Source organism: Lepidothrix coronata, unplaced genomic scaffold (genome assembly GCF_001604755.1).
Source record: "Lepidothrix coronata isolate B3197 unplaced genomic scaffold, Lepidothrix_coronata-1.0 Scaffold62, whole genome shotgun sequence".
NCBI classification, from domain to species: domain Eukaryota; kingdom Metazoa; phylum Chordata; class Aves; order Passeriformes; family Pipridae; genus Lepidothrix; species Lepidothrix coronata.
In genome coordinates this window covers 1,134,769-1,158,258 of record NW_016690242.1, presented here as the reverse complement: position 1 = coordinate 1,158,258, position 23,490 = coordinate 1,134,769, and the positions used below count along the sequence as shown (strand labels likewise).

The 23,490-nt window shown below is 38.2% G+C and overlaps 1 protein-coding gene across 1 annotated transcript in view; it reads right to left on the bottom strand.

Moving 5' to 3' along the window:
* The window catches only part of CDK14 (cyclin dependent kinase 14), a 316,963-nt gene that overhangs the window by 175,361 nt on the left and 118,112 nt on the right, over positions 1-23,490 (bottom strand). Inside the window, exon 6 of the mRNA XM_017817641.1 lies at positions 6,987-7,081. Within this exon, the coding sequence (XP_017673130.1) occupies positions 6,987-7,081 (95 nt within the window). The remainder of the gene's footprint in view (positions 1-6,986; positions 7,082-23,490) is intronic.

Genomic DNA, 23,490 nt, shown 5'->3' with positions numbered 1-23,490 from the left:
GACATATAATTCTGTTGATTATTTGCCTAAACCGCTCTTAAAAACTGACAGAAACAGAGAAACTATCCCCCCTCATAGTACTTTCTTTAGTGCTTTCTTGTTGTTACCATGAAAGAGGCATTCCTAGAGTTTAATCTTTCTCTTCCTGACTGCTATTTCAGACTTTCTTATTTTATCCTCTTTACCATTCACACAGAAATAGGTCACTGACTTTCTCTATATTTAAAGGTTGTAAACATCTCATCCTTTTTTTTCCCCTAACTCTTAAGAGCCCTACTTACTCTGACTTTTTCTTAGTAGCCTTCATTCTCAATGTTTACTCATTCTTGTCTTTTTCCCCCTCAGGTCTCCAGCTGATTCATCTCTTTGTGTGTACAAATTTACTATTTAGGATGGTGGCCTTACCTGTACCAAGTGGAGTGTCATCACCGGCATATCTACTCTGCATATGCATCCTACTACAATCACGTTTGATATTTTTATCTGTAATTTAGGAAAAGAAACTAATTGAGATCTGTCAGTAGATGGAATATCTCATGTGATTTCCAGTGTTGCATCCATCAGCTCAACTCTAGATGTTTTTTATGCTTTGATTTTGTTGTGGGTGTTATTTTTGTTTTGTTTTGTAAATATTTACACTGAATACACTTGTTAATAAAAATAAGAATAAAGAATAGATGCCAATTATTAAATGGCATCTATTGTATGCACAGCATACTGCAAATCTAACCCATATTTGGTAATATTATAAAAAACCTTAAATTGCACAAAAAATAGACATTAAGATACACACAGCCTCCCAGTCTGTTGGATTGTAACTCTTGATTAATCTCATTAACACATCATTAGCATGTGCCCTCCGTATGAAGTCTACAAACTTTTGAGAGGTCCTGCAAAGTCAGGATGATGAGGCAAACTGACTCATCTTTCCCCCTCCTGCGAGGCACATGTAAACTTCTGAGCCTAGAATGAGTATCTTTATTTAAATTTAAATATAACTTTTCGTTCCTTCTTTCCTGCTGATTCCCATGTCTGGCACAGTCTTTACCTCTCGGCAAAGCACCAAGCAATTTCCTCCTGAAATCCCATTTGAATCCCTACCTCCCAAAGCTGATTCTCTTTGCATTTTCAACCTATACCTGGACATCAACAGCTCCTCTCTCTGATCTGCTCATTAAAACTTGAAAAACAAGGCTTTCCCAAGAGCAGTATTCCCTTACTGCCTCCTCTCAGTAGTAGGGCATTTCCTTTCTGTTTACTCTAAGCTTTGCTCTGTCACCTTTTTGACTGTGATTAAAGCGAAACAACTTGGGGCAAACCTGGGGCATGAGGCTGGGATTAAACCAACAGGGGAACAGCACCTTCCCTGGTCAAGGTAAACAGAAACTATGAAATTCAACTGCTCCCATGCTGGGAGCCCTCAATGACTCTGCCTCTTCCCAGAGTGGACAAGCAAGCGTGTTTGCCAAGAGGTGGCAGGAGGTATCTGGCTTGTTGCAGAGCTCTACTAGCTGTCCGTCCTTGCTTGCTGGAGCTGGACAAGCACCTTCTCAAATGGGAAAAAAATCCCCCCTCATTTCACTTTCACACCAAAATAACATAATGCAGGCTCCAAATAAGTTCCACTCTCAGTCAAGGATTAGAAGACTCCTCCTTCCTTCTTGTGGCTAGATTTCCTAATTTCCTCTAGGTGAATGATCCTAGTGATCAGAGCTCAAAAACAGTTCTGAAACACAACTGGTTTTCCCTGCTCTCTCATCCATGAAAATAATGTGCTTTTTTTGTCTGATAAACAGCATATATGTCAATTTCCAAAAAGCATTAAAATAAGAAACTCACACCTATTTTTTTCTTACAGGAAATGGAAGGGCAATGTAACTAATGAACTTTATTAAGTAAACTCATTGTATAACAACCTATTTTAGCTGCTGTAATGGAGCAATGAGAATTAAACTTTCTTCTTTAATGGAAAGCAATTTTTAAGAAGCAAAAACATACACACAGATGAAAATAGGCAAGGTAATTGAAAATTCTTGGGTTTAATTACATTATTAGATTAGTCTGGAGCTTTTTCACTGTAGAGGCAGAAATAATATTACTCATAGCTCATACTTCAAATTGTAAGTGTATCTGTTCTTGTTTCAAATCTAGTTCATAAACACTGAAAGCATGAGATAAAGCATTGCTATACCAGCTCACTTTTACATGCCAGGAATAGGCTGCTGGTTCATTTATTGATAATAATATACTTATATAATTATGCATAACACTAAAAACTTCATTATCATTCTACAGAGACTGTAGCAACATGTATTTGCTTAGGATTGCCTTTCAGCAATTAAATGTTTCTAAATACAGTCATCTTCCTTTTAAATAAACAACTGAAGCAACAAACGGTAGCAGACAATGATCATTTTAGAACAAACAGATGTGAAACCATCTTCAGAGATCTCTCAATATGTCTGAGATCTCACCTGTAAAACTTATCACCTCCTTGGGCAAAGCTTGCCATATCAGTGACACCTGCACTAAAGCCAGCGTACCCATAACATTGTCTCAACTAACACCTAAACGGAGCCCAGCAAGGAAGGGAACAAAACTCATGTCAACAGTCATACTGCTCCATTGAACTGTGAAGTGAACTGACCTTTTTCTTTGGAAGTCTTCACAGGCTCAGATACTATATGCAAAGTATGCCAAAACTTCACATTTTGTTTTCAGGTCTTGTTTAGGATATCCCAGCTAACTATACAGAAACCATTTTCTGTACCATTTATACATGAAAGACTATCAGCCCTTCAGGTTTTGTAGAGGAAATTCTAAGCAGCTTATTCTCAAAACTCCCCAGGTAACAAGCAATGGCTCTCAGTCATCCATTGATAAAACTGATCTCTAAGCTCCCTTCGCAATATGCTGATGTAAGAGTTAAGAAAGAACACAAAGAAATTATGCCTTACTAACAAGGTACTGTATATACTAAACTGTTCTCAACTAAGTTCTTTCATTCAAAAGGAGTAAGCTCCCTTTCTCTTCTTCCATAGAAATGTACAGCTCCACATTCACCACCAAAATTCTTATATGGAGAATGAACTTCTCCTGATCTTCAACTGTCAGATAGAGTTTTTAAAGACTGAGTTTTCTTGGTTCTGCAGACCACCAAGGTTAAAGATAAAAAAAATCTTCCATATTTTCTTCTGACAGACTTTCATATTAAAAAAAAAAAATCTAATTTGAGGTACATAGAGAATTTAATCACTGCCCCGTTTCCTTTCAGAAGCTATTCTGCTTTCAGGTTTTAACTTACAACTGCAATGTATTCTGCAATGAAAGGTGCTACATGAAATTAAATTTCATTCTACTCTTTCAGGGTCAATGCTGAAACCGAATACCTCTGATAACCTCAGACGTTTCACCAGTATTATTTTCCCAATGGAATCGTCACAGATCTAGCAACCCAAAGTTTCCATTTTCTGAGAACTCTCAGGTCACTAACTGTTCGTTCCTAATTTAATCATGACATCTCACTCAGCTGTTTTTTATTATGTTTAAAATGGTCAATAGTGATCAGTGGCAATAGTGTATCAATTCCATGATGTCACTTTATGAAATAAATCAAATTCAACCCCTTTTAGGTTTGTTAGGCTTCTGTAGCAGTTTGAGCCACATTTAGAAATCTAAAATCCAATTTTTAGGCTTCCCCCACCCCTTCTCAACAATTTATCCTAACACCGGAGAGAGACTTCCAGGCCAGAGGCTTCTGTAGGGGAAGGGGAAAGTATATACATTTTATTTACACAAATAAATACTATACAAACTGAAGGCAACTATATATATATATATATATTACATTACTATCAGTCAGTCCTTTCAAGCCCCTCCTTTAACTTTAGTCCAGGAGCAGCCTTTAAGGCTGATGCGTAACACAGTCTTTTGCTGTGGGAGTGTTCTGGGCTCCTGAACACTCCCTCCTCACCAAGTTCCAGCAGTTGTTTGTTGTAGTCTCTCCTCCTCATGAAGCCCAAGAAGATAGCTTTGAGTCTTTCCTCTCCTGCTGCTGGTGATCTCTCCCTCTCGGTGTCCCACCTTGGTTCGTAGGCTGCTGTAGCTTAGCTTATCAAGCGTACGCGTCCTGGAATCTTCATTCCTCCACATCAGTTCTCAGCTGCCTCCTGTCAGCTTCGGCAGGCAACTCTCGAGCTCTTGGCTCATCTCCAATTTCGCCTGGGACTCCTCCCGAGCGCAGGGCCTACCTCCACGGCCCAGTCTCCTGGCTCAGCTCCAACTCTGAGCCCTTCCTCCACTCACAGTGGAGGGAAAGAAAAGCTCCCCTCTACAGCTTCACTGCAGAAAAGGAGGGGCAAAGCCTGCCTCTCTTCTCTTACCTCAGGTGCTGTGGATCTCTTCCTTCACAGCACACACTCCAAATGCTGACTCTAATTCTAGCCAAAGGCTGAGCTGGGGGGTCGCAGGGCTCCCCTCTCCCCCCCGGAGGGGAAGAGAAGGAGCCCAGCCACCCCCTGGCCTTGTCCACCTACACGCAGCAGACACCAACAGCAAAACAACCAAGACAGAACTGCCAACCGCTTCCGGTGCTATGATATATGATTTTGAGCAGAAGTGAACAACATGGACAGTGATTGGCTCTCCAGGGAACACTGCCCTGGTACCCAATCTCTGAGCCCCTCGAACTCTCAAGGGGGGCCAATTTCAAACTATGACAGCTTCAATAATTCAAAAACGTAAACCACCATGTAATTTTAATCACACGAATATTTTTACTTATTTCAGTGCAAATTACTCACATGATTGAGCTAAACCACATCCAGGTGTTAAAATAACAACAAACCAGACATTACAGATATAGAGCTCAGTAACACCAATTATGTGCTAGATTGCATAGTCAACAAGCCAAAATTTGTACATTTAAATGGGCAACTGTAATTTTTACCTCTGCACATTCATGTTACTCACTGAATGGAAGCTTTTTAACAAAACGAACAAAAGAGGTCATTGTGATAGTGCAATTAAAACCTGTATCATGTACTCCCACAAGAATTCAATTCAGGTTACGTGGGCATTATCAGATAACATTAGCTATTTGATCAGACTATAACTTTACATTACCTAACAATGAAAACAGACTTCTGTTAAGCAATTCTGTCATCTCAAGACACAGGAACATGTTACAATGTCATTATCATACAGTCCTCAGGGTGTTTGAAGAGAACAAAGTACCCTTCCCTTTCTTCCTGAGCACCACCTTGAGAGATTGCCCACAAGCCAAAATACTAAAATATTACTTGGATTAGTTCAAGAAACCATTACTAAATGAGATCCTAGAATGGTCTCAATAGCTATGAAACACCATGGGAAATAAAAAGGGGCAACCACCAGCAGGGTTGATCCCAATAGCACCTTGTTGAAAAACAAACAGCTAAGTGAATCCAGAAGAATGTGCCACTGCATGAAGCTTAGTTTGTGTCCGTACTTAATCATGGACAGCACCATGATATTACACATGACTGGGAGCCAGAGTCTGTAAACAACCCTACCGGATATAAAATCCAGAAATTTGACATTAGTATAACAAGCAAAAAATAAAACCCAGAAATTCGACATTATTATAATAGGCAAACCCATCTATTTCTGGGAGAAACATATTCTATACATCTCATTTCTCAATCAGTTCTGATGAATACAGCTAAAGACAGCTGCTGATAAAAGGACTGCAAAATATATTCATGTAAAGACATGCAAATATATCTACACTGACCATTACATAAAATTAAATATCAAGGCTTTTCCTATGCTAATTCAGTGTATAAGGAACAGAAGAATCACTAATTTCAAGACAAGGAATTATATTTTTATGAATATTCCAATACCTAAGGTAAAAAAATATGTACTGTATGCAAACTCTCTGAAGGCTGCTGTAGCTGAATACCCACACCATTACACTGTAGCACTCTTATGTACATAGACAGGATAAAGAGCTTCTCCAGACAAGATGTTGTGATTCTGTGTGCATTATCATGTCAAAATTAAGGCCTCCTCCCAAGAAACACACAAAACAATTCCACTTGTCTTAAGCAGAGATGTACTAAGACTAAAGCTAGTAATCACTGTACTTTATAAATGCAGTGTCTTACAGACTACAGCACAATAATAGATATGATACTGAAAATCTAGCCATCTCTAAACTCATTTGTTTCTTTTAAATTACATGTTCTTGGACCCATCTGTGAAGACTGGGAGGTTAATTATGATAGTACATTGCATAATTCCACAGCTAAATGCTGAAGTAATTCTACATAAATGCCATATGTTTGTCTTAGAAAAACTGAAAAGATTAATTAGAAGGCCAAGACCAATACTTTGGAAAGTAATACTCTGAACACAATTAAATCCTTACACTGCATACTATGTAAATTGAAGTTTTAATTAGTAGCTAAAAAATTAGTCATGACAAAATAAAAAAGCCCAAATTCAGACTTTGCAACAGACTTTGCTTTTTACTGAGATTGCTTATAAAAAGACACTCTGCACAAGCCAGTCACAACAAAGGCCACTTAAACTTAATACATGCTTTTCATGAAGGAACTACCTGTTAAGCATTAGTCCTGTTCCTCTTCCCTACATATCCTCACCTATTTTAAAGTTACCTGATCATGTTAGTAAAGAAAAAGCTCCAATAAATAAACTATGACTAAGAAACAGAGTAAGGTACCAGTTTGAAAAGTCAATTCAGCAGTATAGGTCCTTCAAAAGCCCTAGTAGTCACTTCTCCATCTCTGAATCTGGTTTAGCCTAGCTTTCCACATTTAGCCCACTCCTCTACAAAGCATCATCTCCTATAGCCACCACTCTCCTGAAGAAAGTAAAGGTTATTTTGGCCTGATTCATAGATCACTGATGGTAAAGAGAGCATTTCCATCAAATTCAATACACTCTGGACCATATCCAGAATATATAGTTACTTTACTCACCACATATTCAAACACAAGTGTCAAGGTTTCCTTGGTGTGAATGATGTCGTGAAGCAGCACAATGTTTGCATGTTTCAATCCTTTCAAAAGAGAAGCTGAAAAGCAAAACAAACATGTAATCTTAAAAAGAATCCAAATATTTTACATCAATTGGCTTTCTTTTTTTAGTGACTTAGGTGAGCTTCATAACCTGACAACCAATAGTTGTACCTTAGTATCTTCTATGTCCATGAATTCCACACATTAAGTGTGTTTGAATATCACACCTTTCGATTCAGTGCTATTTTCTCCACCTCGCTGGTCAAACTCAACCTCACTCTGAGGTCGAAATGAACTATGGCTAGAGATGCTTTCCTTACGCAGCCTCCTCTAAGTGAATCAGTCATGTCTACTCAACCAGACACAAGACTGCTTCTACACTCAAAGATAATTTTTTTTGTCTCAGACGAAAATCAAGCATGTCTTTTCAAAACGTCTTCTTTGCTATCCAACACAACAGAGCTGCTGTATAAACAAAGTCCAGCATCTATCCCAAGAATAGTGTTTTAAGCAATAATTCTTCTTTCTCTCAAATATAACACAGGTTTGATGGAATTATTTGTATTAGCCTATGAGAATAAATTAATAGTATTTTCTCACTTATTTTTTCAATGACTAACTCACATTTTCAGAAAAGACAAATAAAGACTTATCTAATGAATTTTCAGGTAATCTCCACTAAATTTTTTTTACACCATAATACATATTTAATGTTGATACCATATTACATATTTAATGTTGCAAAAGATATGATATATTTTAACAAGATATGCTGACAAGCCATATGTTGTTATCCATGTCATTTTGCCATCAGTGTCTTGTCATCTCACACATACATCTGAGCAGGACTATCAGTCACCCCAGCAAGTAAATAATATGGTCTTAAGCTCTGCCAGGGGAGGTTTAGGTTGGATATTAGGAAGAAATTTTTTACAGAGAGAGTAATCAGACATTGGAATGGGCTGCCCAGGGAGGTGGTGGATTCACCGTCCCTGGAGGTTTTTAAGATGAGACTGGATGTGGCACTTAGTGCCATGGTCTGATAACCACGGCGGTGTTGGATCAAGGGTTGGACTTGATGATCTAAGAGGCCTCTTCCAACCCAGTTGATTCTATGATTCTATAATAGATACAAAGACATGCAAAAAAGTGGCATATTTCTAAACTGAAAATATGCAACTTGCTTCTGTCACCTTCCTTATTTTGTCAAAGCAAATAATGAAAAACCAAATGTGTCTCAATTCTTCAACGTGCAAAATGGAGACTAGGGAGCTTCCACAGCACTATTACCCCTTGCTGTCCTACTAAGGGTGTTTTGAGGGTGTTTCATCAGATGGAGGTAACTCCAGGGGTCATCCGGCTTTAAAATAGGCTAAGTACATCTCATCTCTCATATTGGTCTTGAAGAGATCGGTCTGACAAGTTCATCACTCTTGGAAGCAACACGAAAGCAACATGGCATTTGGCTGCATCAGTGTTCATCCACAAGCACCCTCAGCAGCAAAACTTTGGAGTTCACACCAGGCAGAAGGTAGATAGCAAAGCAGAAAACACCATAAAGCTGCTTCAAAGTATTACCAGAGATATCCTGATGACAGGACTGCAAACCTGCAAGCAAGCTCCATGACCTGGAATGAGGCAACCCTTTGACCTGGCCGAAGAGGTGAGAAGAAATGTTTCAAAGGAGCTTGCTTTGGCCTGCACTCCACAGCTCATGCTATTTAGAAAGTCAGCAGTCTTTCCTGCACTCTATGTTGCTACTGAATTGTATATCAGCTATTGTAAGTACAATTAAGCTTGTTAAACATTTAATCAGTGCATGTCTAGCAACTTTTAACATTCCACAAATTAAGTTGAAGCCTTTTTCTTAAAGAAAGAGCCATGCACAACTTTCCTAGTGTGAGAAATACTTCTTGATATATTTGAGAAGGGACAAAGTCATCAAAGCAAAACTACTTTATTAAATGAGTCAGGTTAATTGGGTGTCTCCCTCTCCAGGAGGTGCACCACTCACCAAAATGGGTGACTTTTTATTCTTCCCTGGCCGGTGGTTGTCCCTGTCCCCTTTCCCATTGGCTGGGTACTCAGGGACTTATATTCTCTCCTGACTGCCTACTTTGCCCTAAGTCTCCTTCCCACATATCCCCTTCATCTTTCTTTTTTTGGCAAATCTTTAGCATAGCCTTTCCTGTTAGTTCTTAACAACTCTGTGCAGGAGCAAGGGACAGTCTAAACCACATCTAAGCAACAAGCAGCTATAAGCAAAAAAGAAGGGTTAGCCTCCCCACCCCCCTCCCCTTACCCCCTCCAGTCACTCTGGCTTCAGCAAAACATCACTATTTCTCACAATAGGATCCTCATCTTAGAATTTCGAGAATTTCTTGGAGCAAAAGCTCAGAGAGATTTGCATATGTTGGTTCTTTTGAAAAGAGAACAATGAAAAACTGCTACTGGAAAAAGGTATGTATATAAACAACAGATGACAGACCAACTGTTCTGAAAGGTACCTTCTACCAGAAACAAGAATGTTTAACCTGGGGAAACCCTGAGAAGAGTTCACCTAAGTAACTGAGATTTCACCAGTTCTTCCCTCAAACCTTGTCAAATGACCATACATACAGAGACACTGGGAACATAAAAACTGCCTCCTAGCAGAACATGTCGAACTGTTATAGTATTTATAACCTCTGTCAGCTTTTGCTGTTCAGATCATCATGTGAGGCCTTTAATTTCTCTAGTTGGCCATTACTTTGTTGTTAGAATCTGTATATGGGTCATTAAAGCTTAAACAGTACATTGAAAGCAGCTTACCCTGAGGTCTTTGGAAATACTGTTTTTCATCTTCAGTCCCCTCCCCCACTCTTATTTATCTTCTGTAGTATACAATTCCCCCTTTTACAGCCTCAATATTCAACATCTGCCATATATTACAAGAACTACAAAATATCACCTGCAGGGTGAAATTTCTGTCTTCTTCAGTAGACCAAGTGAAATATAGTAGATAATATAGCACAGGGAGCAAAATCATCTTAATTGCACTAATTTACACTGCAGAAATAAGCAATTACACTATCAATTTATATTGTAAGAAACCAAACATAACTGGCAAAAGTAAGAGAATTACCCCATGTGCTCGTCTATCAGGAGTCTTACCAGATTGCCTGTCTTTCTGAAAACACTGCTTTGCTTCTTAAAAAAAAAAAAAAAAAAAATAAAAGGGAGGGGGAAGGAAATTAAACAGAGAAAAAAAAGTTGTCTGAAACAGGAAAGTTGTTTCTTTCTTTCTCCACAGAGTACTTTAAAAACAAAATTAAATATGAACCAATGGCTCATATGGGGTTTTTTTCCAGGAAAAACAGCCTTTCAGAACAGATGACCAATACACCTCCTCTTTTGGGCAAGTTTTTACTCAAAGGAGATGGAACTTTGGATGAACTCCACTAATTCAAAGACAAAACCCAGAAATTCACATCCAAAAGAATAAAAAAGAGTCCAGGGAATCTATCAGCATCAGCCTGAGACAAGACTGACTTTGCCTTTGAAGCTGCCAATGCAGCTGCTACTGGAGCTCAGTGAGAAATCAGGTGTTGCTGTGCCTGGTGTTAGTTCTAGAACAAAATAATTCTCCCAGAGAACACCATCTCCATCCAGTGATAATCACCCACAGATTTCACACAGAGTCATGATGAAAAGACTGAAATGTTGTTGAAAAAGCATTGCAAGAACTCAAAAAGTGGAAAAGATATACTAGTACTCACTGTATCCTTAACATGTATTTTTAATAACAAAATTATACAATGCTGCTTCGAAACTACTGGCACTCTTTTTTTACCCTCGGTATTAAATGTAAGATAAACAGATGGCAGTACTTTTAATTAATTTCCCCAAAGAGTTCTGAGGAAGTAAAGCAGAAAATAATGTTAAAATCCTTTTTTAAAACACTTCGGAAAAAATATTATATGGGTTTGAATTGCCAGGTGTTCGTTCTGTCACCTGTGTTTGCACAGTCCCTCACAGCAACTTCTAACAGTAAAAAACAGGGAAGATGAATTGTTGATATACTTTAACAATTAACAACATCCAAGATGATAATTTCTGTGACTTGTACGCAAGTTCATGACCTGAACCGCTAAATGTACCAACACTCAGCACTTTTCATCAAGGGCTAATAACCATATTTGCATACTTAAAGGAAACACATTTCATTTGCTTGAATAACCATCACAGACTTCTCCAACAAGGGGATGCTCTCATCTATTATGAGCTCCTGGCAAGCTGCCATATCGCTTGTGTTGGTCAAGGAGTTTTTTTGCTGTTCCCAGATGAGCTGGATTCCAAAGTACACTCAGTCTATGAGCAAGGCAAGCCAGATGGACTACAGCCAACTCTTATCCAAAACCTGAGTAGCATCAGTAAATCAGTGTTTTGCTCCCTGTGGGGTTTACAGCATCAGCTCAAGCTTGACACTCCATTAACAAAGCCTTGTGACTTTTAGATGAGCCTCAGCTTGGAAGTGTTTTGAAAAAGACTATTCCCGCATCTCCACATTTCACAGTTACATGACAAAATCAACAAAAGCAACTATTACTGTTGACTCCCAGGCCACATGGAAGAACTTTTCACTAGCAAAGATAGTACTTTTGGACATGGCAAGCATGTTAAGCTTGAACATTAATTACGGACCTTTGATTATCTATTCAGTCTTTCAATTCCTGACTACCACTTTATTCTCATGTCATGGGAGTGAGAACTATGGCCCTAGATAAAAGGGCCATCATCCATGATTTCTGAATTGGCTGACATTTTAGTGACATGGAAGCTTTTCTCAGTAGCGGAAGAAGAACTCAGCCTCATGCTGCTCATATTCACCATAATGTACAACTGCTGATGACGCTCTCTCGTATTTCCTAATATATGCAAAGGCTGTGATACTCCCAACATTTTTCTAAAAAGTATTATATAAAAATGCCTGCTTTCCTCAGTATACAGTAGTAGGGGTGTCCTCTGGAGTTACCATGCATCAGTGACAACCACTGCCCATACTGCTATTCACATGCAGTGCTCACCCTTTCTCAATGTCACTCTAGGAGGACATCTCTCATTGGGAGACTTTTACGCTTGAAGACTGCACACCATGGCAGTTGCATTTCTCTAATACTGTCAGTGCAACTGTGCATCTTTGCTGCCCTGTTGGATTTCTGAGACGCCAAAGCACACACAATCTATTCGGTAACACAAATTTGTGAAAGCAAGTACGCTGCTGTGCTTCAGAGCCACACAATTTATCTTTAAAATTCTGCAGCTTGTCACACTCTGCAGACACAACGGTGCTCTCTGTCAAAGTGCCAACTTCTTCGCATAAACAGTTGGGTTCAGTCTCTGAGCTCTCCTGGAAAGGCACCTTTAGTGAGAAAACATTCATGGGGTTTTTTCCCTATCATTATGTGTTCTGAACAAACATACTCAAATGTGTCTTACTGCCTGCACAAACTACAGAAGTTCTGCTTCCCTCCCAGCAACTTATGTTTCAATCTACACATCTTTTAGAGTAATTTTTAAAATTTGGCCTGAGAGCACAATGTCCCTTATGCTTCTGATCTGCTTCTCACACAGCAGGGTTTTCTGTGTGCAAAATGTTACTTAGAATTCTACCACAGAGAGGGGAATTCAGTACTCTGTTGGTTTTGCAGTAATAAATGTGCAGAAATTTCCTTCTCAGAAATGCAGACCCCAAATCTACACTTTGCTATTTTCCAGTTCACCCATCTGAAATAATTTGCTACAAGCAAATAGCTTTGCTGTCGTACAACCCTAATACAAAAATATTCAACTCAGTGAAAACTGTACATTCTAGGTAAGACCACACTGACCAGAGAATTCTCATCTTCTCACCACAGGATATATTCTGCAGAATGATCATTATTTATAGTACATATATTATACCAAGTAATTGATTTTAGAGCTGCACACCTACAAATGCACAGAATTGGTCAGCTTCCACTCTGATCTTAGAGAATACAGTGCATTAAAGATATACGGGTCACTCTTCAGCTTTGAAAATTTTCTAGGAGGAAGTTTCTTAACAAATTTCAAAAGATTTTATGAGCTACAGGAAGAAGAAAAAGCAGAACAGAAAACTTTAGGTGGACTATTATGTAAGCATAGGTTAATTACCTTCTTTAAAACTAATTTCAACCTCATGGCAATCTCTTCTAGATGTAACAAATGGTCCTTATTCTAGTTTTCATTAAGTCAAAAAAAGGACAGTCCGGCATTAAGGAAGCACACAGTGCTTCACATGCTTGCAAGAAAGGATTTGGTAGTCCTTCAACTGTAGACTGCTTTGCTGTAGATTTATCAAATTAGCTGCACCTACCTCCTCAATCTCAATTCAGGTTTTATTTGTGAAATTTCTACTTGCTGCTCCTTCTTGAAAGTGTAGCATGCTATTAAAGAAGAAATACAGAAAAAATGTGTGTGTAACAACACACAGGCATATTCAAAGCTGCTTCTTGCTATGGCTGTAGTCCCCTAAGCAAACGGCAATCACAAACCTGCTGAAACCTCTTTGCCTATTGAACTGGAACAAAACACTGGAAGGACTGATCAAATAAGCTCTGAAAAGCACTACAATGTATTATTCTAACAGTTCTACAGAAGACTGCTGCCATATGAAATAAATGTCTCATTACATTCTAGATATAAATTCATGCATTGTGTATGGTTTCCAGTACTCTTCAGACACAAGTACAGATGGAGGTTAAAAATAATGAGACATCATCCTATTAAAGTCAGACTCTTGTGGAAACCAACTGCAATATGCTACTCCTATCTTGTAGCAGCCAGTTATATCTTGCCTTCACTGTCCATTTCAGTATTCAAGAGGAGGAAACTGTGTAAACCAAAAATATGCAGCGTGTACAGAAAACAACTCTATAATGCAGGTAGCATGTGAAAGCAGGAATCTTTCTATTACTTTTTTTTATGCTCACATAGCATGACTGAGACTAGTAGTACAATTTATAAAACCATCACTAGCTGTTATTAGCCTTGTTATGGTGATGAATTTCAGACACTGTCTTCACCTAAATATCTATCTACCTTACGATGACTGTGGAAATTTTCGGTCTAAACAGTTCCTCCCATTTCCCAAAAAACAGGCTTTAGTAGCAACTTCCATAACCCACTGAGTAACTTTGCCTTTGAAAAAAACCCAAACCTCTCAACACCATGTTTTGGAGTACAGAGTCAAAGTCTGGAAATACAGAGGCCTTTAAAATAGAAATACACACTTTGCCATCTCCATGAAAATTCTCTAAATTTGGTCAAGTTGAAGCTTTTGAAATTGCTTTTTTGGGTCAGCCTGACTATCAGTAGTGTGAAAGGAAGGAGAAATACAGAAAAGAGAGGAAATGGCACAGAAGGCTGCGATTCACAGTGGAAGCTAGGACAGCTGGGTAGAGAGAAAGAAAAGCCAGAGGACATTTTTTTCACAGGTGGAAAACCACAAGAAGTGGTAAGTAAGACCATGCAGACAAGACAGAAAAGAGACAGGATGCTCTCACATGGGGTGGGCAAACACTCACATGTAAGGAGAAGTACACAAGAGCCTGCAGACACTAGCACATTTTCTCCACTAATCTCCATACCACAACTCAAGATTCCCACAGATTACCAACCCACTGCTTTTAGCAGGAATCAATGAAAATATCTGGCAGTTTCCTGCATTCTCCCCCAATTTGCAGACAGAAGCAACCTTCAACAGCTACCAGCTACCATTTCAGGTCAAGTAGGATGTGTCCATACAAAAGCTAGCAAACACAATGAAACATTGGAATGCAAACACCAGAAAATGGAATATGGACTTCCACTTACTTTTTCAAACACTTAGAAAAGTATATAAACAAAAATTCAAATGAAAATAAAGAATGCCATCCCAAATGCTCAAAAATTAAGACAGACTACAATTACAGAGGCTGCTGCAGTGAAAACTTGGCTTCTCCAAGATATACATTCCTGATGTCACTACCATGAGATAAGTCAGCTCACAGCTGCTTCATATCTATCTTACATTTATCTTGCACTTCCACAACCTGTAAATTCACAGCCTAACTTATCCTGCAGTGGCCAACTTGTGTGCTAGCACCCATTAACTATTCCCAGGTCTTGAATTTTTTTCACAGATGGAATAAGTAGTTGCCTAACCTTTATTTTATATAGGCTCAGGTATGAACTTGATCCAGCTTTATTTTCAAGTTTCAGTGGTATGATCTTGTCCATCCATCAGAGAAGCTGAAAACTCTACCAGGTCCAAGTCAGAAAAAAAATCAACCTGATCTTTAACCTTACCTGGCTGAGCATCACATTAAGTCACTTAAGCTGATATCATCACCATATTCCTTATTTTCTGAAATACTTCTGATCCTAATTCACTTTTCAGAACCACAGAGTACACACAAATAGTACAGAACCCCAAGGAACCCTGTACAGTGATATTATCCAATGCTATGCAAGTACTTTGAAAGTCATCTCAAAATCATCTTTAAAAGGACTCTCTTAGCAAGTGGGGTGCTGACAAGATGAACAAATATTTACGTAGTTAGAGTGACGAGTGTTCTAAAAAATTTCAAAACCATCAGTGTTTCAATAACGCACAGTAGGTGCCTATAGCTAGAGCCACCCAACAAGAACACAGAATTAAATTAATTGATCAGCATCCGACACAGGCAGAGATCACACAGCAGGACCAAACATGGTGCTGTTTAATTAAGGAAGGAACAGTACAAGTAGAGGGACCAAATTAAGTTTTCACAGCTAAACTTAATTCTGACAACTTCTGAATGATTGACCTTGCAACCATAATAAATATTACACCTCTGCTGTAAACAGTGTACCTGCAATATTAGTATTACAGTGTCTAAATGAGGGAGTAAATAACCAAGTATGAGCATTGAAACGTTCTGCTGAAGACAGTGGGCATTCTGTTACTTGCTTTTTCCAATGCATCAATATGACAAGAAATCACTTAATCTTATGTACCTGCAATGAATATTTCTTTTGTACGACAGAAAGGCATCCTAGGAAATAATTTAATTGCTTTGACATGAAACTGAGTTTGTCTACGACCATACTTTAACCACTACTTACAAATGAAGAACTCTACAAAAAAGCTGTTTTAGAAAAAAATTACTTTTGCTCTATTTCTCAGTGGGGCATTTCCTTCAGAAAAAAAAAAAAAAGGCACAAAAAGCAGACTCATTTGTCAGCACACATTTCAGGCAGCAGAAAAAAAGGCTTGTGGCATATGTCTTGCTATTTTTCAAAGAGAGAGCGAGACAGGATCTTTTAAAAGATCATGTCAATTTTCTTCTTCTGGGTGGGTGAGGCTCAACATGCCTCTTTGCCCATAAGTGGAAAATAAAGCTGGAATGCTCATGACATTGCTTTGTCTCTTGTGGAATGGTTTAGATGTTAAAGAAAGGCAAACTGAGTACAAAGCTAGCAAATAATTATTTTTACAACTATTTTAGTACACAAAATCAATCACAGTGAAAATAAGGCATACTGTTTAAAAATTTTTTTAAGGACAGGAAATAACCTTAATTCTGGCACCCCTTTGATGCCTTCTATAAGCTTTCTAATAAATTTTTCTTCCACATCCAAAAATATGCTAAGCACACAGACTGTAAAATGGCAAGATTCCCTCAAGTAACTTGTAAACTAATTTCCAACATGAAAAAAGCAAAAAAGGGATGAAGCAAGCTTGCAGACATTACAGCAGCAAAACCCAGTGGAGGCTAAATTTTTTTCCAGACTAAATCAGTTGAAAGAGACTATATTGGAAACAGCAAACAGCAAAGCCCTTTTGTACCAACAGTGCTGGACATCCACTTTGCAAGCATATAATCTGAAAATATGTTCTAAATGTTCTTATCACATGTAAAGGCCCTATCAGTTCACAAGGTACAGATGTGCCATCCTCCTTCTGCCTTTGCCTTCAAGTCTCTAGGTATCGTCTGGGTTCTCACCTTGTCATTTAACTGTCATTTAGTCTTGCAGTTCATAGCACTTATCAACAATGTTAGTTTAATTTAAGGTGCAAGCAACAAGGAGGAAACGGAAAACTGGGAATCCCAGAATTTTGCTTTATTCACCCTGGATTGTAACTGAATCTAAATCAGTAAGACAGCAAACTTTACAAATTTACATTTAAATGACGGTGAAGACTCATCATTACCATGTCACTGTCTAGAACAGCATGAGCTTATTGAAATCTTGTGGACAATGTTGAACTTGGAAATTTGCATTTTAAAGGACAAAAATTCTATTTTAAGTAAGAGATAGTAAGTCCCTTTAAAAAGCAGCTAGCCCTGAGAGAGTGCAGGAGAGGTGCTAGAACAGAAAAGATGGGCTGAAGGAATGTCTCAGCTTCATGGAGTTGACAGCCATAGCTGACAGTGACAGGGTGATGTGAAAGTTAAGTGATGCTTAGAGATGATGTAGTTAAATTAGTCGTTTCTATCCTTCTACTTTTGCTAAAAACATACCCACAATTTTCTAGTTCAAAATTAAAAATTACCTGTGTAGATGCACGACACCAATCAGATCATGGATCTAAATCATATTGGAAGGCATTCTGAGCAACAGCATAATTAAAGCACACTCAAGAAATGTGAGAAAATACATTAAATGGATCTGCAATCATAACCCATTAACAACACAGGTGGTAAGGATTTCTTTAAAGGCCAACTCAACAGTCAACAGCTTGTCTGTCTACTACATACAGATATAAAACATCCAGCCCCCTTGAAAATATATCATTCTTCGATCCTGTTGTGTCATTCATCATTATAATTACAGCAATTTACTGTTTGCTTTTCCAGATAAATTTCTTTTTATAGAATCACAGTAATTAACAATGACAGTAGTAAAATTGATAGCACAGCTTCTTAAAGTACCCGTTCCTCTAAGATGACACTACTGCCTTGACAAACTTTAAACAAATGTTCTCATCTTTTGCAGTTTGTGTCTAACAGTGTTTGTTCCAGTCAAAACAGGTCAGCCTTTTCCAAGACAGGACTAGAGAAAAAATATGCTCTTTAATGTTTCTGACCTTTTCTTCAAACAGTTCTCAGAACTCATTCATTGAAAGATAGCCTTCAAAAGTTGCACTTCAGGTCAAGGACATACTTTTTCTAGTTTCTGTGAAATTTTTCCAATTTGTCAAAGTTTACATCTAGTCAATGGAAAATTGTACTTTAAAGCTGCACTTAAGCAGCTAAAGTCTCCCAGAGAATCCACCTCCCTGAGTGTGCTTAAACATTCAGGTATATGCCCGAAGCAGAAGTTTGAAACTAGAAGTCTGGAATCCAACACCAGTTATAGATGGGACAGTGTTATCAGCAGAACTATTTTGAGAGTTTCCCCAAAATCACAATCACAAACCTGGGTTTGGCTGAACGCATCTCCAAGTCCCGTGCTCCATTTCTGCTCCCCCCACTCTTCACGCCTGCTAATGACAAAAAGGGTGGGAAACACTAGCCCTGTCCAAGTAGACTCCCCACTCTCAATGCCACAGGCTCCTGGCTGAGGCCAGCCAAAGTCACCAACCCTTCCCATCTTCCCATTACTGCTTTCTACACCTGGTACTCATTTGAATGGCCTTTGTAATTTGCATTCTTTCAGACCCACTGTGATAGTTGTCATACTCTTCCTAAGATCCTCACACCAACAACTATTCTTCACCTCCATTTCTCCTAGTTCCTAGTTCTCCTCCCTGCTGCTGCCCAGGTATGGACAGTGTGAAGCATTCCAGTGGGACAGTCTTCTTCCAGGCTACCAGAGCACAGTAGAAAGGGGAGCAAGAAGGCTAGAGGAAATACAAGAGGGAAAAGGGCACAAAAAAGGCATGGACAATGCATGTAGAGCTTTTAACTCTGTCAATATCAGAAAAAAAACCAATCAAAACTAAATACAAAGGGGGAGGTTTACACTTTTGCAATGAAAATTACCACCTGAAAAAATGGTATCACAAGGGGACTTTCACTTCAAGGTTCAGGACAAGCCAACAAACCAAAACCCAAGAGTTTAAATCTTTGTTCTTCATCCCACATAGTACACGAGCCTAGAGACAAAGACAATTCTTTAGTCTGTCTCTTTAAATCTTTCTTGCTTATTATTATAGCTAAACACAAAAGTGACTTGCTAACCAAACACATGAAGCATGAAGGTTCTTGTTCCTGAGGAGAAATGGAACAGAAAACAAGTAGGGCACCTTAGCAAGCAGCAGGATCTAGAAGGAGAACTACAACATGCCTAGACTGTATTTCTAACTTCCATTTTCAATTAGAAAGACAAAGCAAATAGAATACTAATAGGTTGAGTGGTTGAATCAATAAGCGTAGCAGAAATTCCACCTAGTGAGCTCTTTTCTACCTGCAAAAATCACGCAAGGAGAAAAATCAAACTTTGGATGTTAATTTGATTTGACCAAGCACAAACCAGACCAGACCACTCAGTGTATCAGTATGTTGCCAATAGTGGACCTGAACATCATAGATATAATCTCCTTATAAATATAGCACTATCACATGGTCAAATATGGGACTCTGCCATCTCACCAACTGAAACCAAACAAACTTGCTCAACAGAAACAAAAGATTACTCAGTTTGGAGCAAATGCACAGCAGTTTAAGTTCAGTTTAAGCAACAATGTCATGCACATAAGACCAAGGTTCAGGAATATGGCAAAACCATAATTGCTCTGAAGCAGTTTCTGAATCTCTAAAAGTTTGGGGAATGCATGTTGCTCTAAATAAATCCTTTTCCAAGCAACCTCTTGAAGACAGCTCATCTGCAACAATATTTTGAGATACTGCAAAAGGGCAAAAACATTTTTAGTTTCTACAACTAAAGTGAGAACGTCTTAGTGTGCCAGAAAACACAGCTCAAGCACTGTGAAGTCCTTGGAGCTCTTTACTAGTGATTTGCTGCCTCATCACCTCATCCCAAGTAAATCAAAGAATGACTTCAACAAAGTCACTAAATTTTTATGGGCCAAGTTTTTCTGCCAAAGGAAAACAGTCTGACCTAAAAAGGGTCACAGGAATCCGGGCAGAAGCAAGTACTCATAGGCACTAATGAATTTCTTTCCTCCTTCATCACGGCTATTTAGTGTGTACGTTAAATCAGATATTCTGCAACAGTAAACTGCACCTCTAAGGGAAATTGATAAATGAGGAATACTAAATCCCTGTTCCAACACATGCCAGAAAGCTTTGGCTAAAAATCAAGAACTGATTACATCAAAAAATCTAAGAGCATCTTCCATTTCAGATATTGAAATTAAAATAGTGTCAAAGTGCTAACATTCACAAGACTAAATACACAACATAGTTCAGTATTTCAAATAGCACTAGCCTTATGAAAACAGAACAGAAGTATTCCCAAACAAAAAAAGGAAAGATCAGTCCATGACTGACGACAGATCACAGACTCCAAGAGGTCCATTAAAATGCCTCTCCCCTAGCTGGTTAGGATGCTTACATATGACAGCCTGATAACATTTGAAACAAACTGACAAGATGTCCACAGATAAACAAACCTGATCTGAGGCAGTAAAATACACTCCTCTCCCAAAGTTCTCAGACCACAATAAACTGCATGTAAAATATTAAGAACCATTTACTTGAGCAGAAACTACAGTTGTGTATCTGTATCTTGAAGTTATCTTTAACGTTAACTATGCAATGAGTGCTGCACAATCATAGGAAATGCAGTGGTGTCACGGTCAGCAAGGAGTGTATGATTATCTGCAGGTATATTTCCAACATTTTGTTGGTTTTTAATAAGTGAGGTTAATAAAACCTTGTCCTTGTATAGAGTTTGGCTTTCATTTCACTTCAAGAGCTTTTATAAACTTGTTTACATAATTCCCAAAGATGTAGATTTATAATTGTCAATGATTTTACAAGGTTAATGGCCTCTGTAATTAAAATGAATGAGAAGCTGAACCACTTTAAATTTATGCGCTTCGGTCAACCATAAAAACAGCAAACTCTGCAGAGAACGTGGGTGTATGAACCAGAGTAAAACCCACCTTTTGCTGACAGCTCCAAAGCAATGCACAGAAAAGGACATCTCTTAATGGTGTACTTAGACTCTAGAGTATTTGGAAACATAAAATTTTATAGAACAGGGATGAATGGAATTTCCAGTCCAGTTTCCAGATCTAGATACACTCTAAGAAATACTTTTATTCTAGAGGTATAAGTTGAATTTAACAAACAAGCACACACACAAAGTTCACACTGTCCTACCAAAGGCTCAAAACCATAGATTCTCTTTTCAGAAGCATACCTATTATTGATGGTTTTAATTTACTTTAAATCTCACTTTCTTTTATTTTTTTATTTAAACTTCAAGCTTTTAATTAGTATATTTTTAAATAAATTAATTTAATTTGTGCTCTTGGAGTACCGGCAGAAATCCGACAGAAAGATGTTAATGTCTTGAACACATTATCCACAGGTACACACTCTTATAGGATATTTAGTTTGACCTCCTCAACACAAGAAGCAATTTTCAAGCTCATAAATTTTTACTGAGCATATTTTTAGAAAGGCATCCATTGTCTTGCAACAACCCATCTGCATAAGTCCCCACAAAACTCATCCACATTTGGTAGAGTGGGAAGTCCATCTAATCCTTACACAGATAACTTAAGCCAAGCCTGTTTAATCAGGCTTTTAATGGAGACTACATACTGCTCCAAAACCTTTTCTTTTGCCTTTATACAGATTGGTACTAATTTGTACAAGCAAGACTGAGAGACAGCAGCATACAGACATACATCAACGTGATCACTTGAATTTTGTTTGTGAGCTGCGGCTACAACCCTTAGCTTCTCCACCGGCATGCAAAATAAAGCATTTTTGATTATGCAAATAGTCCTCTGCTTTGTGAATAGGGCCTCAAGTGATTCAAATGCTAATTCTGTTAGAAACCTTGATGCAAAGCCAGTATTTCAACCATGTCAGCTTTATAACCAAGACCTTCCGAGAAACACAGAGTTGGAAATTGAAAAATACCTTTTAGAACTACAAATACATAAAGTAACTTGGAAAAGTGTGGAAGTTCTTTACAGCTTTCTGTCAATGGGCCTGCAACTTGCTGGGTTTTATTTTGTGTTAGATGCCCCTTCAGGAACTGGCAGTTTCCTAACAGCAGCAGTGTAGGCACTGCCACGCTGAGAAAACCAGAAATGAAACAAAAAAAAGGCAAATTTTTACCTTGTCCAGAGGTTAATATGCTAAATGGTTGGGGTTCATGTCATCTCATTTTCTTAATAAAACCTTTACACAGTCCAGTGCATGTTTGTATGAAAAATTTCTCACCATTATTAAACACATTTTTTGAGCCCTCACAGCACAAAAAATAGCAAGCATGCATCCTGGATTTCAAAGAAAGAGAGAGAAAGGAAAGTGAGTGAGAGAATGTGTGTGTGAAATGTGTAAAAAGTAGAGTAGATTATATTTTTACTAGTTATAAAATTTTGGAAATATTTGGACTACATAAAGGTATGTCAATTTTGAATTTTGACTGCTTCCAAACTAAAACTTTGAAATATGATGAGAGCTCTTTTTTTTTTTTTTTTTTTTTTAGTTTGCAAGTGTTGCCTAAAATCAAAGAAAAATTCTCTAAAGAGTTTAGTAAAGTAAGGTATAGAGCAGGTCTTTAATTAAGGCATTAAGGTGCATAAAATACATTTAGCATAAACACACAGAATAGCTGTTACAATTTTATGATACTGGCTAATTATCATATCCAACCATTACATCATGGTCCCAAAAACTGTCCATCCACCGAACCTGCCTCAGGCCCTCCCCTAGGCACGCTTCCTGCTTTGAGTTGGTGGTCTTCTAGGATCCCTCCTTCCTCAATATCTTCCTTGTTGTCAACACCTACCATCCTGCTTGGAACCATTTCAACAATTCTGGGCCTTCTGGATAGTTTTGTCTACAAACAATGTGTATATTATGTTCTTTAGGTACATCTTCAACAGACTTGATGCTCTTGCTAAAATCTTTCCTTGAAAAAGAACATTAAACAGAAGTTCAAAAATTTGGCACAAAGGGTGACAAAGGGTGGTTAAAGTATTAAAAGCTATATTAAAATTCTATATACTAGGATCTGAGGATCTTAAGGATCTTAGGGCATCACAAGCAGTTTTGATTTACTTTTTTTTTTATTAGCTGTTTTTAACCTATCACAGTAACTGGGGCTCCTTTGTCCTCTCAAGTTTCAGGAGATACGAGGGAAGGGAGAATGTTTTGAAATGGAAGCCAGCCCCACTGGCACTGCCATCACCCTGTCTGCAAAGCTAGTGTGCCGGTACACCAAGATTCTTACCACTTTCTTCACTTTCTCGATTGCTTTTGCTCAAGGAAAACCAGCTGATAATTAA